Source organism: Coregonus lavaretus, assembly GCF_964263955.1.
Source record: "Coregonus lavaretus genome assembly, chromosome: 8".
NCBI lineage: Eukaryota > Metazoa > Chordata > Actinopteri > Salmoniformes > Salmonidae > Coregonus > Coregonus lavaretus.
Window position 1 is genome coordinate 25,729,836 of NC_139995.1, and position 19,026 is coordinate 25,748,861.

Sequence of the window (19,026 nt, forward strand, 5' to 3'; positions counted from 1 at the left end):
ACAAACACACACAACAAGTCCAGTAAACAAGCGCAGAGAACCCAGTGACCATGTTTAATGTGTCTACACTGCACTGAAATGGTCTCGCCATGACGTCTGTTTAATGGATTTAAAAACCCAATAACAGTGACCTTGCTTGGCGAGGCTAGTGATCTCTGTGAACTAATCGAGTGTTTTAGGCAGTCTCTGTTGCAGTCTGTTCACAGGAGCTAATCCTCAACAAAAAAAATAGAAAGGGAGGCTAACCAGCTTGTCACTCTCCACTTCAAAGCCTTCATAATGAAATCTGCAAAGGTATTATAAGAGCTCTACTGCTGCATACCAGCCGTCACCATCTTCTTTCCTTCTTCTAATGCCTCATAAACGGAATTGTGGAAAAAAACAATTCTGAGAGTCTTTGCAGCCTTAGATCTCTTAGAGCCCTACGAGACACTGAGGAGGATGCTTTTTCAGTCTGTATGTGGAGGGTTTCTGCTGTGTGTCAAGGCGCAGGCATGCCCATTTCTCTCGACGCTGCCTTGGTGATCAAGAACCGCCATCCTCTAGGCTCTAGGGAGACATGTTGTATGCACAAGCATGATCTTCACTGAGACAAGCATGATCTTCACTGAGACAAGCATGATCTTCACTGAGACAAGCATGATCTTCACTGAGACAAGCATGTGATATGCTCTACAGTGACCACCACAGCACACATGTGATGTGATGTCCTCCTACTGGATTGGCTGTTGATACCTAGCACTACCTAGCCTGGTTGCTAGCTTGCTAACACCCACGTGAAGGCGAAGCTAACGTGGCTTTCTGAATTATTGTGTTATGTGGAAAGGGGGGTGAGGGGTATAATATTATGTCTACTCTGCTATATTACAACACAGTCATTTCCCATTGAGGGCAATCAAAGAGTACTTGCTGCAGCCCAGGAGCTAAAAATACACCGTCTCAGGGATGATCTCACTACAACGGTCCTATGCTGTGTCTACACTTACATGCAACTTACATGACTTACATGCAACTTCTGCTATCAAAATACGAAGATTGCATTGAAAAGACAGGTCTAGATGCACAATAGTCGCATTGTGGTCTGATTGTGTTCAGATCTGTCTTTTCAATGCAATCTTCGTATTTTGATAGCAGAAGTTGCATGTACATTCTGACACAATGTCCCCCATGGAGCTGCTATACAGATGTAGGATCTTAATCAAATCAAATCAAATGTTATTTGCCACATGCGCCGAATACAACAGGTGTAGACCTTACAGTGAAATGCTTACTTATAAAAGCCCTTAACAAACAATGCAGTTTTTAAGAGAAAAAAAGTGTTAAGTAAAAAATAGATAAGTAAAAAATTAAAAATAGCAAATAATTAAAGAGCAGCAGTAAAATAAAATAACAGTAGGGAGGCTATATACAGTGGGTACCGGTACAGAGTCAATGTGCGGGGGCACCGGTTAGTAGAGGAAATTTGATCACTCTTTTGTTGCTGAGAATGTTCCTATACAGCAGGAAATGCAAACTTGTAGTGTTTAAAGGTTTAAAAAGGCTTCTTAAGTTTGTAATTTCCACTTTAAAATGTATCAACCACCACAATAAAATGTCATTAATTATAATCCACATAATAATTCACATTTCCTGTAGCAAACTTGCTCAAATTATGATCCTACATCTGTATGATCATCATCATTGAATCTGCTCCATTAGCCTGGCCTTGGAGCATCTGAGTGGGCCATACGCTAGATGGAATGGAAATAGATGGCCTTGGGAACATAGCAGACCACTTCCCTGTGACATTCAGATGCCTACTCACGGTGGAGAAAGGAGGAGAGTGGAGTGGTGAAGCTGGACCCTGGCTGGGGGATTCAAGCTGATCACCACAGACAAGCTGTAAAGTGTACGCTGGGAGTCGGGAAGCAAGTACAGGGAGTGAATTTAATAATAAATGAAACATGGAACGAAACACGAGTAGCGTACAGACATGATACACAAACACAGAGTCAATAACGCCTAAGGAAGAGACCAAAGGGAGTGACATATATAGGGGAGGTAATCAGGAAGATGATTGAGTCCAGATGTGCCTGATGATGACGTGCAGGTGCGCATAATGATGAATCTCAGGACCGGTGACCTCGAACGCCGGAGAGGGAGTATACGTAATACAAGCCAACTAAAACCCTTTTAACACCCAGCAGAGTTAGACACAGGCAACAGCCTATAGCCACTTCCCTGGGCACTTTGAAACATTAACACTCACTTTCACCCATCAGTATTAGTTTTATGAACAACAGGTTCACATGTCATTGGTGAGGTGGGCAATGGGGTAGGGGTATGGTGTTCTAATAATACAATACATTCTACAAAGACCTAATTTCAACATACAGTAGAGCTTAAAGCTGGAGGCATTGCATGGTTGACAGATTCTAATTAGTTCCAAGAACAACAAAGAGCTACAGGATGTGCTACATTAACGATGACAGCCACTGCTTATGTGCCTCAGAAGTGGGTCAAACCATGCCTGGTAGACTGGGTTGTGTGCGTGTGTGTCAGTCCCTACTGATCTCACTCAACAGAGACTTGTGATAAGGGTTATCTCCGGTGCCTGACGACTTTGCCAAGCAGCCCTCTCCATCTCCCAGCGAGCAGAGCAGAGCAGTGTTCAGAGTATAGAGAGCACAGCAGCGATCAGTGGGCTGAGCTCCCTCAGGTGACCCGCACTCTGCTCACATGTTGTTCATGCTACGCTGCTTTAGAATTTTATTTTTCGTTGGTAACGGCTCTGGCCCCTTCGGCCACATCTCTTTTAATCGCCCTCACTCAAGTCAGACTGCCAAGTGAGGCTGCCAACGCTGGAGAAAGAGATGTTGGGAGCTTTGGCACAGAGAGGCATGTGCTTCCCAGTGGTAGTGCAAAGGCAGAGCTGGAGAGAGAGGGAGGGAAAGAGGAGAGAGAGATATGAGAGAGAGAAGAAGAGAGAGGGAGAAAGAATGAGAGAAAGACAGAGAGAAAGAGAGAGGAAGGGGGGGCTGCTATTGAGTTAAGCCCCTAATCACAGGCTGTTCTGCATGAAAGACTTACCGCCTTCTCTTTGGTTAAAGAGAAAACACATTCAGCTCGCCTCTCCCAGTTCCTGTTCCCACATCCTCTACATCAACAACTAATGTGCACACAAAAACATTAATTTCAGAAACTCACCCGCACAGTCACATACTGTCATGTAAGCACAAACACAAAAACAATGCTGTCTCTCATCCCGAGGAAATAATTCAGTATCAGGCAATTTCACGGTCAGCTCATATTAATGACAGATATGCCCTTCTGTTGGCATGCTCAGGTGCTTCATTTGTTAGTGTTAGAAATAGAGAATGTGGGCAAATCCTCTGAGGCAATGTGGTCCTTCTTGCTCCAAATCCATGAATTGCCTTGGCTCACTCTCTCAGCAGGTGTACCAGATATTAGTAGAAGAATCCAGAAGCCCCATGCAACCCTCTGGGAGCGTTCTAAAACCCACAGTAATAGAGAGGTATGTTTGTCTCCTCTAGACTCCAGTGTTCCAGCTGCCGAGGACCCCCCTTGCTCTGTTGCCCACATAGCTTCCAGACAGACTATTGGGTTGTGTGTGGGATCTTAATCTAATGTCGGAACATTGATTTATGCTTGGGTGTCCCACGACCATTAAGGTAATTGCCTGATCACTTTATAACATCCTCCTCTGGTGGTCATTTGGAATCTCCCACCCACCTTGCGATGCAAGCCCCATAACTGCATTATAGCTGAAAATGTAGTCTGAAATATCATCTTCCAGCCACTGCAAATTGATTTTATAACTCTTTGACAGAGTCCTGAAACCCTTTTAGTCTGTCTCTCACCTGAGTTTGCCATTTGATCTACGAGAGGCTCCCAACTCTTAACAGGCTCTATCGATCGCCACTTTCTAGCCAGCTTTGCTGTGGAAGGTACAGTGTCACCTTGTAATTCCAAGACTCTACGGTCGTGTCTAGAGTTGGCAGTTAATAACGTTCTGATCATAGAATTCTGAACACATCATGCGTTTACATTTACATTAAAATGTGTCCACCATGTCCACATTGTTTCCGGATTCCCTTTTCCCGCGCTATATGCAAATGCAAGTATGCAGTAGCTAACCTCTGTAACTAGCCAGAAAGCTAGCAAGTAAAGCGAAATGCTGATGACGTCACCCACTGTATGCGCTTTCGGTAGCCTGATTGTGTCCAGACTGAGGAGAAATCCGTACACAATGTGTCCCTGACCGTCAGCCAGATCTGAACAAAATCAGACCACAATGTGGCTTTTGTGCATCTAGACCTGTCTTTTTAATGCAATCTTCATATTTTGATAGCAGAAGTTGCATGTAAGTCTGAAGTGTAGACACAGCCTAGGACCGTTGTAGTGAGATCACTGTATTTTTAGCTCCTGGGCTGCAGCAAGTACTCTTTGATTGCCCTCAATGGGAAATGACTGTGTTTAACTGCACTGTAATATAGAAAGAGTAGACATAATATTAAACCCCTCATTCACTGCTTGTTGCTGCTGTCTGATTATTGATTGAGTGGTGATGTTGATAGGTGGCAGCCATTCTGTTAAGCCCTACAGTGTGCCTCAGTTCATGTCTGAGAAACAATTCTAAAAACTATCGAAGAACCCACACTAGACTGTTTAACTTGAAGACTTGAGCCGAACAAAGAGGCGTTTTAATCTGGAACTCACCTTCCTGTCCGAGGATTTGGTTGTAAAGACAGGCACACGGCAGGAGAGTAAAGGCCAAAATGGTGCCATAGTCTTCCCTTCATCCTCTGCACAGAACCATCCTGGTGTGTTCTCCTCTCCTAGAAGAAAAGACGACAGGTTTTAATTCCACTCAATCATATGTCGTAATGGCATATACCTTGTAACTGTATTTTTACTTACTGCAGTTGAGCCTTCCAAGTGTGCTCTTTAGGACTCACTTCAAATAAGTATTCACAAAAAATATGAAATACTTGACTTTTATTGTTTCCAAAACAAAGTGTAACCCAATGAATTGGCTTCAGGTATGAAATATGAATAGGATAATTAGAATTGTGTGTGTGTGTGTGTGTAATCAATCAGAGGCAGGGGAGATGGGACCAGGTACAGCCACACGCCCAGCCGCCCCACACTAGGCCAACACTGATTAAGGCACTGGTGATGATCCTTTATGAAATAGAAAATAACAGCAAGAATCTGCCCCAGCAGGAGAAAGGCAACTGCTGGTTAATAAAGAATTTGCCATCTGAATACCTCGAAGCCACTAAAACAGGTGCTCCCCCTCGCCAGGCACAACACAGATCTGCCAAAATTCCTCCATTAAGTAATTTCGTAACTGTCAATTGTAACTAACTAAAACGCAATTGTGTGCGCAATCAAACAGCTTGTTTTAATTTACTCCCTGTGTCTTGTGCATAACTGCATACATCAACATGCAATAAGCCACAGAAATACAGAGTTGCTGTTTCCAAAGCATTAACATCACAGTGTAGCCTAAACACCTCATTTGGTTTGAGATGTGTGACCAGTTCATTTTACAGGGATGGTTGTTTTTGCTATTTGGCTGTTGCAGTGCAGGTAGGAATACAGGAGACTTAAGGGCCAATTAGTTGAGTTCTGTCTCCCCAACTCATAACATTTCAGATGGGTTTCCCTTAACAGGACTGGTACACAAAAAGAGGGAGTCAATTTGCAGGTGATACAGTACCTCAAGATGTTGCACTGCTTTTAAACACTTATTCTCTGCTTTTCCATAGATAAATATGTACGGGAGACACTTACATTCAACACCTCTTAACTCTGCATAGCTTCATGTTTACAAGCCTCAGTTAAAACATACAGTATATATCCAGTACAGTACTGTTAGAGTAATTGTTCATGATAATACACATTTATAACCTCATTGAGATTGATGACCTTCAAAATATGAATCCATTCAGTGATGTTTGTTGTTGTTGTCATGTCGTGTTGCTACCATGCTGTGTTGTCATGTGTTGCTGCCATGCTATGTTGTTGTCTTAGGTCTTTATGTATGTAGTGTTGTGGTGTCTCTCGTCGTGATGTGTGTTTTGTCCTATTTTTTTTACATTTTTTTTATCCCAGCCCCTGTCCCCGCAGGAGGCCTTTTGCCTTTTGGTAGACCGTCATTGTAAATAACAATTTGTTGTTAACTGACTTGCCTATTTAAATAAAGGTTAAATAAAACATTTAAATTTAAAGAGAGTGAGAGGACAGGTTCAAGGTCAAAGCCCCTTCTGTTGAGAGGCTTTCATTTCTCATACAAATGCTTTCCTATTTCATATGATAACTTATTGCATATTTCTCTGAACCAGTGTGAATAAGAACAATGAAATGTTGAGTGTGTCTTTAGAATGATAGAGTTGAGATGTCTTTTGACAACAATGCTAAGAGAAAATATAGAAAAGTCCAGGTTTTCTTATGAGCCAAAAGAAAACATACTGTATCGCTAAAATCCACTAGTCTAAATCACTGATGGGTGGTATTTAGGACCATGTTGAACGTTAGGTTGCAAATGATGATGTACTGTAGCTCCCTAGTGTTGGTCATTTAAATACAAGTGCACATGCACTACACACAATATAAATGGTACAGTATTTGACCAGAGCAACAAGATGAAGTCTCCTGCCAGAGAAGACTACCTGAAAAATCAGAGGAGCAGGCTCAGACAGATCATCGACTGATTAATCAATAATGATGAAGTTGGGCTATTTAGTGTTAGGGTTGGAATCATGTCTTCATAACTGCAGAGTATTCCTTAATGATCCCCCTCTGAGGTTACCTCTGAGCCTGTCTCAGATAGAGCTCTTCCCAGGGAGGATCAGGGCTATGAGGGTAATTTATTAAAAGGCTGTAATTGAAGGCAGATTGCCCGAAGCTGGTCCACGTGGGTCAGAGGGTCCACTGATTTCCTTTGCTGATCACCTGAATGCTCAGTACCTTTCTTCAGCTAATAATTAACTTAGCATAAATAACACTCCGCTATGTTCGGCGTCCAAGTGATTGTTGGTTCAGCAAAGGTATTGGTCCTGCTGGTGTTATTTGTTGTGGAGGGTGATATTAAATACCTGAGTATTCCCAAGGATGTGTTACCCATTCTGATTTCCTTAAGTACTGTGTGCATGAAGGGAGGGAGGAGAAAAACAAAATACAGGGAGTGTGAGAACACACCCTTGCCCTGGCATTCAGCCTTTCCTATGTGTTAATGATGACAAATAAATGGTGTCTGCCCCTCGGAACAAACGGTAATACAGAACCAGTCTAACGTAGGCCTTAATGAGAGACAGACAGTCACTTCACACACATGCTCACAAGCACACATGGGTATGAGCGCGCACACACACACACATACACACACACAGGGTCAAAGTCGCTAATGAATCAGAGATAATACATTCTATTCACAAAATACCCTCTAACCCTTTCAGACAGAGCAGAAAGCCAGAGCTCCACAGCCAAATATCTCTCTCCCTCTCTCCCTCTCTCCCTCTCTCCCTCCCTCTCTCCAGCTGCCATTATTCTGCTTAATGTTGTGTTGTAAACTGAAGCCTCATGGAGAAAGATAAACAAACAACAACGTGTCTCATCAGGTCTGACTGAAAGTAGGAGGAAAGAGAGAGAGGAGCTTGGCCTAGCCACTTAGTACATCACTGGTCAGTACACCACTGCCAAATGTGGAAAAAACCTTGAAAATATCAGTTGTGACAGCTTACACGCCATCACATACAATTGCTGGCAGGAGCTGCGTTTGGATGTCAACCACTCAAAATAAAACCTTAGTACCAATACACTAAGGATGGATACTCTGGAGGTAAAACAGTCATCCACTCCAGTCTTGAATGCTGCTGTGGGGCTGCTTCTCTATGCCATCTGGCTGCTTCATACACAACCAAACAAAAAAAGAATCCTATAATATGACTTCTATTGCCTGGCTACCCAAACTGCCTGGCTACTCAAACTGATGTTTCTTCCCCACGATGAGTCTGGATTTGCCTCCCTCACCTACGATTTCTAGAACGCAAACACATTCTTGGTCCTAGAAACCAATGGGTTGGGCCAGAGACAGCCTACATGATGACGTTATCAACTTTGATACTCTGATTGATTAGATTTGTTGGACACGATCCAATCGCTGATTAATTTGTTTTGTACAAGCCCCTCATTTTGAAGTCACACAACAACTTCTAGGATGGCAGATTCAGACAATGTATGTAGCGATCGATAGAGCAGCGGAAGTTGCCCCCATCCCAAATTTGTTGTTGTCTTGAAAGATGAGATGTTGAGGATTATAATAAATACCACTTAGATGTCATCATAAAACTCATGTCATATACAGTGTCAACGTTTATGATCATTATGTTTGATGTACAGTTACAAGATGACATGGCGTCATACCCTGCGTTGTCCTGAACAGAATTAGCCTATGTTTGTCTATGTGAAGAACATTTGCTGTGGCACATGCACCTGAATGCACTTATGACTCCTTTCTATATGCACCAAAATTATGATCGGTTTCCTTGAATTGCATTGCGAAAGCCTAACACTGTAATATCATATTTTATACTGTAGAAGACTTATTTGAGTCATAAAGGTGCATTGAAATTACTTAGGAACTGTGCACACTTTGGAGAGGTGTGTGGCCACTTGGAGACACCAGTTAGTCCTCTCACTCTTATGTTGCACCTACCCCACATTTTCCATCAATATGCTTAGCATGTTACTGAAAGTATCCATAGTATTTTCTGATTTTGTTATCAAGAAATGAGGCAGTAAATGTAAAATGCACATAAAATCAACAGTGTAATGTTTGGATTCAGTCGTGTCAGGTGAACTGTTGTGTCCTCACCTTTAGTCTAATAATTTCCCCATAATCTCCCTTTCAATTGCTACCATAGATACAGTGAGGGAGAAAAGTATTTGATCCCCTGCTGATTTTGTACATTTGCCCACTGACAAAGAAATGATCAGTGTATAATTTTAATGGTAGGTTTATTTGAACAGTGAGAGACAGAATAACGACAAAAAAATCCAGAAAATGCATGTCAAAAATGTTATAAATTGATTTGCATTTTAATGAGGGAAATAAGTATTTGACCCCCTCTCAATAAGAAAGATTTCTGGCTCCCAGGTGTCTTTTATACAGGTAACGAGCTGAGATTAGGAGCACACTCTTAAAGGGAGTGCTCCTAATCTCAGTTTGTTACCTGTATAAAAGACACCTGTCCACCGAAGCAATCAATCAATCAGATTCCAAACTCTCCACCATGGCCAAGACCAAAGAGCTCTCCAAGGATGTCAGGGACAAGATTGTAGACCTACACAAGGCTGGAATAGGCTACAAGACCATCGCCAAACAGCTTGGTGAGAAGGTGACAACAGTTGGTGCGATTATTCACAAATGGAAGAAACACAAAATAACTGTCAATCTCCCTCGGCCTGGGGCTCCATGCAAGATCTCACCTCGTGGAGTTGCAATGATCATGAGAACGGTGAGGAATCAGCCCAGAACTACACGGGAGGATCTTGTCAATGATCTCAAGGCAGCTGGGACAATAGTCACCAAGAAAACAATTGGTAACACACTACGCCGTGAAGGACTGAAATCCTGCAACGCCCGCAAGATCCCCCTGCTCAAGAAAGTACATATACATGCCCGTCTGAAGTTTGCCAATGAACATCTGAATGATTCAGAGGAGAACTGGGTGAAAGTGTTGTGGTCAGATGAGACCAAATGGAGCTCTTTGGCATCAACTCAACTCGTCGTGTTTGGAGGAGGAGGAATGCTGCCTATGACCCCAAGAACACCATCCCCACCGTCAAACATGGAGGTGGAAACAATATGCTTTGGGGGTGTTTTTCTGATAAGGGGACAGGACAACTTCACCGCATCAAAGGGACGATGGACGGGGCCATGTACCATCAAATCTTGGGTGAGAACCTCCTTCCCTCAGCCAGGGCATTGAAAATGGGTCGTGGATGGGTATTCCAGCATGACAATGACCCAAAACACACGGCCAAGGCAACAAAGGAGTGGCTCAAGAAGAAGCAAATTAAGGTCCTGGAGTGGCCTAGCCAGTCTCCAGACCTTAATCCCATAGAAAATCTGTGGAGGGAGCTGAAGGTTCGAGTTGCCAAAAGTCAGCCTCGAAACCTTAATGACTTGGAGAAGATCTGCAAAGAGGAGTGGGACAAAATCCCTCCTGAGATGTGTGCAAACCTGTTGGCCAACTGCAAGAAACGTCTGACCTCTGTGATTGCCAACAAGGGTTTTGCCACCAAGTACTAAGTCATGTTTTGCAGAGGGGTCAAATACTTATTTCCCTCATTAAAATGCAAATCAATTTATAACATTTTTGACATGCGTTTTTCTGGATTTTTTTGTTGTTATTCTGTCTCTCACTGTTCAAATAAACCTACCATTAAAATTATAGACTGATCATTTCTTTGTCAGTGGGCAAACGTACAAAATCAGCAGGGGATCAAATACTTTTTTCCCTCACTGTATGCATTTTCATATTTCTTCTGTAAGAAACATTTCAATTTAGCCCTTTCCATGAGCGTAAAGGGTTAAAGGGTAGGTGGCATAAACATAACCACATATAACATATGGATTTGCATTAGTATACACATCAAAATTCCTAATGAAAAGTTACACCTCACTTTTATATTTTTCGAGTTATTACAAACTGATCAAAATTCACAAGAATGCCGAAATCATTTTGGAAAATGTTTTTCCTGTGGTGTGACGTAATATGGAGGAACCGGCAAGCCAGCCTATTCCTAATCCAGGCACTTGTCATCTCCCGTCTGGATTACTGCAACTCGCTGTTGGCTGGGCTCCCTGCCTGTGCCATTAAACCCCTACAACTCATCCAGAACGCTGCAGCCCGTCTGGTGTTCAACCTTCCCAAGTTCTCTCACGTCACCCCGCTCCTCCGCACACTCCACTGGCTTCCAGTTGAAGCTTGCATCTGCTACAAGACCATGGTGCTTGCCTACGGAGCTGTGAGGGGAACGGCACCTCCTTACCTTCAGGCTCTGATCAGTCCCTACACCCAAACGAGGACAATGCGTTCTTCCACCTCTGGCCTGCTGGTCCCCCTACCTCTGCGGAAGCACAGTTCCCGCTCAGCCCAGCCCTGTTCGCTGCTCTGGCACCCCAATGGTGGAACAAGCTCCCTCGCCAGGACAGCAGAGTCACTGACCACCTTCCGGAGACACTTGAAACCCTACCTCTTTAAGGAATACCTGGGATAGTATAAAATTAATCCTTCTACCCCCCCCCCCTCACCCCACCCCCACAAAATAAAGAAACAAAAAATAATAATAATAATAAAATAAATAAAAAATGGTAAAGTGGTTGTCCCACTGGCTATCATAAGGTGAATGCACCAATTTGTAAGTCGCTCTGGATAAGAGTGTCTGCTAAATGACGTAAATGTAAATGTAATAATGTAAACACCAACAGAACTTCAAATTAAACCAAATAATTTGCACTCATGACTACTGATTTCAATAAGATTTTCTGCCAACTTACAAGAAAATACTTTATGAATTTATTGTTACAAATCAGCTTGCAAGGTTGCTAGCCAACTAGTCTGCTAATGTTAGCCCTTGTAGCCTGCTAACGTTACGTTAACACTGCATGAGTCATTCAGTTGCTATCAACACCTAGCTTAGAGCTACATTAAAGTAAACCAACGTTTTGGAAAATCAATAACGGTTATTTTGGAAATACATCTAACCAGTTATCAACTAATGTTACCGGTATATGCAGTTATCTTAGCCAGCAAGCCAGTCATCCAGCCACCCAAAGTTAGTTATTTTAGCCTGCTAGCTAGCCTAGCCAGCTAACTAGCCTAGCTAGCCAACCACCATGGTAGACATAGCTAAGTAATAAGACAGAAATCAACACCAACTAGTCTAGCAAAGGCAGGAACCCACACAAAAACCCACACAAAAAAAAGGCAGCAGCGGAGACTTACTGATTGACGGCTGAGTTAGCTACCAAAGAAGAGCCATTGGTAGACAAGGAGCAAGGTGCTTCAGAGCGAGAGGCTGTTTCACCGGCCGAGGGAGAGTTAGCTAATCCAATAGCCATATAGTGAGGTAAATCCAAAGTAGATAGATTACAGAGACAATAATACAAAGTTGACCAAACAAATTGGAGGGTGAGAAAACAAACGAAGAACAGACAAAGTACTAGCTAAACAATTAGAGCAGGCAGGAATGATTTTCCACTTTCCTTTTGAGCCAGAGGCAAGCCTGACGGTGGTGCAGGAGAAGTCAGAGCTACATGGAATGGAAAAGCTGAGCAGGATCATGTAGTCCCCACGTGTGGGGAATCTGATTGGTTGTTTACATCATACCTCCTCGTGATTGGTGGATTGTAGCTCACCACTGCCAACATATCGGTCTGTATGGCTAGTGGCTAAATAGTAGATTATCCATATGAAGTTGAGAAATAGTGCATTGTGAGTAGTTTAGAAGATATCCGGAAATTAGTTAATAAATATGTTTTTTTTTAAATACATAAATATGTTTGTAGTTATAGGTAACCAGATCGTGACTACAACTAAGTTACTAAATCTTTGACCACACTGTGTTATTAATTTGGTGAGTAAAAACTCATGCTTCCTACCTTTTAAGCGAGTGTCAGCACCTACATTCTGATATAGGATGCAATGATGTGTACTGATCCTGTTGCTCGTAATAAAGCGAAGTGTGCTGTGGTAAACTGCGCTGTGGTATACTGCATCGGTACAAAATATACTGTCCTTACTGCTAAATACCATATGCAAGGACTGTAGTATGACCGTAGCCAACAATTAATCTGTCCTTCATGTATTTCTTGTCATTGAAAACCGAACAGAAACATTTACATATTGTAAAAGGTAGTTATTGTAGGTTATTGTAGGTAATTATTGTAGGTAAGTATTGTATTCGGCTGAGCCCGGTGAAGCACGAGGCTAGCTAACCCACGACCTGGACCAATAAAGCTAGCTAGCTAGCGGGTAGCTACTGGTAACTATTAGAAACTGTGGATAGTTGTTTCCAATGTTATTTCACGCTTAAGAGTACCTGTAATTATGCCAGCTAGCTACCGACCATTCAGATGTTTTTCTAACCTCATTATCTGAAGTGTTAACATTAAGAAGTTAGTAGCTACTGTACTCGAAATGTAGCTAGCTTGTTGCTACCTTGATAGCTAACTAAACAATAGCTGGAACAACCTAGCTGTAATGTTTGGAGACGCTTTCTCTCCGTTGGGACAGACGCGAACTGGCTGAATCGATTCAGTGGCTAGCTTTGCACTTAACTGGCTAACAGTAGCTACTAAGGGTAAGTTATAACATACATTTATTTTTGTTTTGTTTTTACATACTGGTAACCAGAGTCGTTCAAGGGAATTCGGGACATGGGTGACTAGTTAACGTTAGCTTGGCTCTCTGTGTGTTCCGTGCCGTGGGAGGAGGGGTTGGTTCGTTGACAGAGAGAAATGGCTAGCTAGTATGCTAACTATTCTAGCTAACTAACTGGCTGAATAAGTTGACGACGTACTCACTCAAACTGTAAAAACTAACCCAAAACTTTACACAACCTTAGACACAGACACGAATGATCTGTTTGGCGTGTTAACACACTGGTGGTTTGTTGTAACCGAGTATTGGTGCTAAACCGTGTTATTGGAGGCTGGCATGCTAGTTGGCTATGGCATCATAGGATTCGGTGCCTTGGACGGTTTTCACAGAAGAATACTGTACCAAGTTAGCTAGCTGAATAAACTAAGTTAGAGTCTATTCCTAGAAAACATTGTACCTCTGTAGTTTTCAACAATTATAATTTCTAAAGTGGAAGTTGGGAGAGTTATATTTGAGTGTTTCAGTGAAACGTATGTGAGGGAGGCCCCGCTCTCTCGCTTTCCCAGATGTTTAGTTCATTTAATTCCGATCTCCTTTGCATTATTGTAACCTTTTTTTGTAGCCTGTCAACTATGTGTCTGTCTATCCCTGTTCTCTCCTCTCTGCACAGGCCATACAAATGCTTCACACCGCGTGGCTGCTACCACTCTAATCTGGTGGTCCCTGCGCGTACGACCCACGTGGAGTTCCAGGTCTCCGGCAGCCTCTGGAACTGCCGTTCTGCGGCCAACAAGGCAGAGTTCATCTCAGCCTATGCTACCCTCCAGTCCCTCGACTTCTTGGCGCTGACGGAAACATGGGTTACCACAGAAAACACTGCTACTCCTCCTGCTCTTTCCTCGTCTGACCATGTGTTCTCGCATACCCTGAGAGCTTCTGGTCAGCGTGGCGGTGGCACAGGAATCCTCATCTCTCCCAAGTGTACATTCTCTCTTTTTCCCCTGACCCATCTGTCTATCTCCTCATTTGAATGCCATGCTGTCACAGTCACTAGCACATTCAAGCTTAACATCCTTGTCATTTATCGCCCTCCAGGTTCCCTTGGAGAGTTCATCAATGAGCTTGACAAGTTCCTTTCCTGAGGATGGCTCACCCCTCACAGTTCTGGGTGACTTTAAACTCCCTATGTCTGCCTTTGACTCATTTCTCTCTGCCTCCTTCTTTCCACTCCTTTCCTCTTTTGACCTCACCCTCTCACCGTCCCCCCCTACTCACAAGGCAGGCAATACGCTTGACCTCATCTTTACTAGATGCTGTTCTTCTACTAATCTCACTGCAACTCCCCTCCAAGTCTCCGACCACTACTTTGTATCGTTTTCTCTCTCGCTCTCCTCCAACACTACTCACTCTGTCCCTACTCAGATGGTAATGTGCCATCGCAACCTTCGCTCTCTCTCTCCCGCTACTCTCTCCTATTCCATCCTATCATCTCTTCCCTCTGCTAAATCCTTCTCCCTCCGATCTCCTGATTCTGCCTCCTCAACCCTCCTCTCCTCCCTTTCTGCATTTTTTGACTCTCTATGTCCCCTATCCTCCCGGCCGGCTCGGTCCTCCCCTCCTGCTCCGTGGCTTGACAACTCATTGCGAGCTCACAGAAGAGGAAATGGAGGAAAACTAGACTCCCTGCGGACCTGTCATCTTTTCACTCCCTCCTCTCTACATTCTCTTCCTCTGTTTCCGCTGCTAAAGCCACTTTCTACCACTCTAAATTTCAAGCCTCTGCCTCTAACCCTAAGAAGCTCTTTGCCACCTTCTCCTCCCTGCTGAATCCTCCTCCTCCTCCCCCTCCCTCCTCCCTCTCTGAGGATGACCTTTTGAAAAGAAGGTTGACGACATCCGATCCTCATTTATTAAGTCAAATGACACAGCTGGTCCTGCTCACACTGCCCTACCCTATGCTTTGACTTCTTTCTCCCCTCTCTCTCCAGATGAAATCTTGCGACTTGTGATGGCCGGCCGCCCAACAACCTGCCCGCTTGACCCTATCCCCTCCTCTCTTCTCCAGACCATTTCCGGAGACCTTCTCCCTTACCTCACCTCGCTCATTAACTCATCCTTGACCGCTGGCCATGTCCCTTCCGTCTTCAAGAGAGCGAGAGTTGCACCCCTCCTCAAAAAACCTACACTCGATCCCTCCGATGTCAATAACTACAGACCAGTATCCCTTCTTTCTTTTCTCTCCAAAACTCTTGAGCGTGCCGTCTCTAGCCAACTCTCCTGCTATCTCTCTCAGAATGACTTTCTTGATCCAAACCAGTCAGGTTTCAAGACTGGTCATTCAACTGAGACTGCTCTTCTCTGTGTCTCGGAGGCTCTCCGCACTGCTAAAGCTAACTCTCTCTCCTCTGCTCTTATCCTTCTAGACCTATCCGCTGCCTTTGATACTGTGAACCATCAGATCCTCCTCTCCACCCTCTCCGAGTTGGGCATCTCCGGCACTGCTCACTCTTGGATTGCGTCCTACCTGACCGGTCGCTCCTACCAGGTGGCGTGGCGAGAATCTGTCACTGCACCACGTGCTCTCACCACTGGGGTCCCCCAGGGCTCAGTTCTAGGCCTTCTCCTATTCTCTCTATACACCAAGTCTCTTGGCTCTGTCATATCCTCACATGGTTTGTCCTATCATTGCTACGCAGACGACACACAATTAATTTTCTCCTTTCCCCCTTCTGATAACCAGGTGGCGAATCGCATCTCTGCATGTCTGGTAGACATATCAGTGTGGATGTCGGATCACCACCTCAAGGTGAACCTTGGCAAGACGGAGCTGCTCTTTCTCCTGGGGAAGGACTGCCCGCTCCATGATCTCGCCATCACGGTTGACAACTCCATTGTGTCCTCCTCCCAGAGTGCAACGAACCTTGGCATGACCCTGGACAACACCCTGTAGTTCTCCGCTAACATCAAAGCGGTGACCCGATCCTGCAGGTTCATGCTCTACAACATTCGCAGAGTACGACCCTACCTTACACAGAAAGCGGCACAGGTCCTAATCCAGGCACTTGTCATCTCCCGTCTGAATTACTGCAACTCGCTGTTGGCTGGGCTCCCTGCCTGTGCCATTAAACCCCTACAACTCATCCAGAACGCTGCAGCCCGTCTGGTGTTCAACCTTCCCAAGTTCTCTCATGTCATCCCACTCCTACGCACACTCCACTGGCTTCCAGTTGAGGCTCGCATCTACTACAAGACCATGGTGCTTGCCTACGGAGCTGTGAGGGGAACGGCACCTCCTTACCTTCAGGCTTTGATCAGAAACGAGGGCACTAACGTTCATCCACCTCTGGCCTGCTAGCTCCCCTACCTCTACGGAAGCACAGTTCCCGCTCAGCCCAGTCAAAGCTATTCGCTGCTCTGGCACCCCAATGGTGGAACAAGCTCCCCCACGACGCCAGGACAGCGGAGTCACTGACCACCTTCTGGAGACACTTGAAACCCTACCTCTTTAAGAAATACCTGGAATAGTATAAAGTAATCCTTCTTCCCCCAACCCCATAAATAAATACAATTTTAAAAAGGTGGTTGTCCCACTGGCTATCATAAGTTGAATGCACCAATGTGTAAGTCGCTCTGGATAAGAGCGTCTGCTAAAGGCTGTAAATGTAAAATGTAAAATGGCCTTTTCAAAATACCCTTGCCATAGAAGTCAAGCAATTCATTGCATTGAACTATCAAAAAGCTGCTCCAAAAGAACCTTATATTGAACATGTAGGAGTCATTGTGATTTTGAATAGCTAAACCATTAGCAAAAGAATACTCAACTGAATTCATCAAAATGTCAGGCCTTGACTTGATCAAATGTAGTGCAATGCATGTTGGGTAACTGTCTTTAAAGCTTCATAATAATATGCCATTTAGCAGACGCTTTTATCCAAAGCGACTTACAGTCATGCGTGCATACATTTTTTTTGTGTATGGGTGGTCCCGGGGATTGAACCCACTACCTTGGCGTTACAAGCGCCATGCTCTACCAGCTGAGCTACAGAGGACCACTCAGGATCATCAATTGGACTAGGCCATGTACGATCTGCTCCCACTTTGGGTTTTTAATTCAAACACATTCTACCACCTTTGGTTTAATGAATGAGAGCTCTCTAGCTGTTGTTCAAGTTTAACTGCTGTATTTTGACCTTCAACTATTCATACTCGGTGTGATCTGTTCTATTTGGAAGCCTATTCACGTGGTGGGAGTTGGGATCAATTCCATCCAAATTCTACTCCATTCAAGAATTCAATACCATCCTGTGACAAATTTACATGTCCAATTCAATAGACAGGAGTTGAAATGGGGATTGATCTCAACATGGGAATGTGCATTCAAGCCACTCCACAGAGGTTTAGTTTCTCCGGTTGTGTTGTTTTATTCAAATCAGGCTTGTGTTAACAGTCTTTTGCTGATGATGATTAATTTGCAGAGTGCAGTGGTCTATCAACCCTGTGACACAAAGTTAAAGACTAATTAAATGTACCAGTGCAATTGATATTTCCCAGGGATCAATGCAAGAGAGGGATTTGTTAATTAAATCACTGATAATGTTTACTCATCAAAAACATTTCCCACTGTTTGAGCACAGTGAGATGTTGAGATAATCTTTGCGGTCTGACAGTATCATTTCGGGTTGCAGAAATTCTAAAGCTTAGCAGCATACAGTGGAGCATGTGGCAACGGCTTTACTGTTTGTGTTTGAGTCATCATCACTACGCATCTTTCCATCTTTCTTAATTACAACAAAAAACATATAGAAATTGATGTTGCTTGAGCAGGGCAAATAAACTTGCAGTTGCCATAACAACCATAATACGTAACGTGAGCCCTCTTGCTTTGAAATTGAAGGAGATACATTGAATGACTGTCACGCCCTGGCCTTGAGAGACCGGTTTTCTTTAGTTGGTTTGGTCAGGGTGTGTATTTCTATGTGTACATTCTATGTTATTGTAGATCTATGTTGACCGGGTCTGGTTCCCAATCAGAGGCAGCTGTCGATCATTGTCTCTGATTGGGGATCATACTTAGGTAGCCATTTTGCCTACCTATGTTGTGGGATCTTGACTCTTGTTTGGCTTGTTTGTTTGTGTGTCGCCATTGTGAGCTTCACGTTACGTTGCTTTTGTTGTTTTGTCAGTGTTTAATTAATAAATAAACATGTATGCATTCCACGCTGCACCTTGGTCCAATCCTGTACTCAACGAATGTGACAGAAGATCCCACCACCAACGGACCAAGCAGCGTGCCCAGGAGGAGCAAACACCCTGGACACAGCAGGAAGCAACATTGGTAGATGTCCTCCTCGGTTGGGGGAAAATTACCGAGGAGGAAACCGTCCGTTACGGTGAGGTAATGGAGGAGGGCTGGAGTCCGGATCGACGGCGACTCCAAAATGTGAAACGCCGAAGGAGACCCGAGAGGCAACCCCAAGAAAAAAAAATTGGGGGGCACACGGGGTGGTCGACAATGCAACAGGAGGCTGTGAAAGGGCTGACTGTGGAGGAGGAGGCCGCTATTGTAGAGGTCCTCCAAGACCTGCGGATCAGCAATATGAGAGAGGAGGCCACCACATTATGGCAGCTG

General features: G+C 44.1%; 1 protein-coding gene across 1 annotated transcript in view; it reads right to left on the bottom strand.

Annotated features, from left to right (window-relative positions):
- Positions 1-19,026, bottom strand: part of LOC311133981 (rho guanine nucleotide exchange factor 10-like protein) — a gene marked incomplete at both ends in the record, with an annotated part of 141,111 nt that overhangs the window by 58,651 nt on the left and 63,434 nt on the right. Inside the window, one exon of the mRNA XM_084167606.1 lies at positions 4,720-4,838. Coding sequence (XP_084023732.1) covers positions 4,720-4,838 — 119 coding nt within the window. The remainder of the gene's footprint in view (positions 1-4,719; positions 4,839-19,026) is intronic.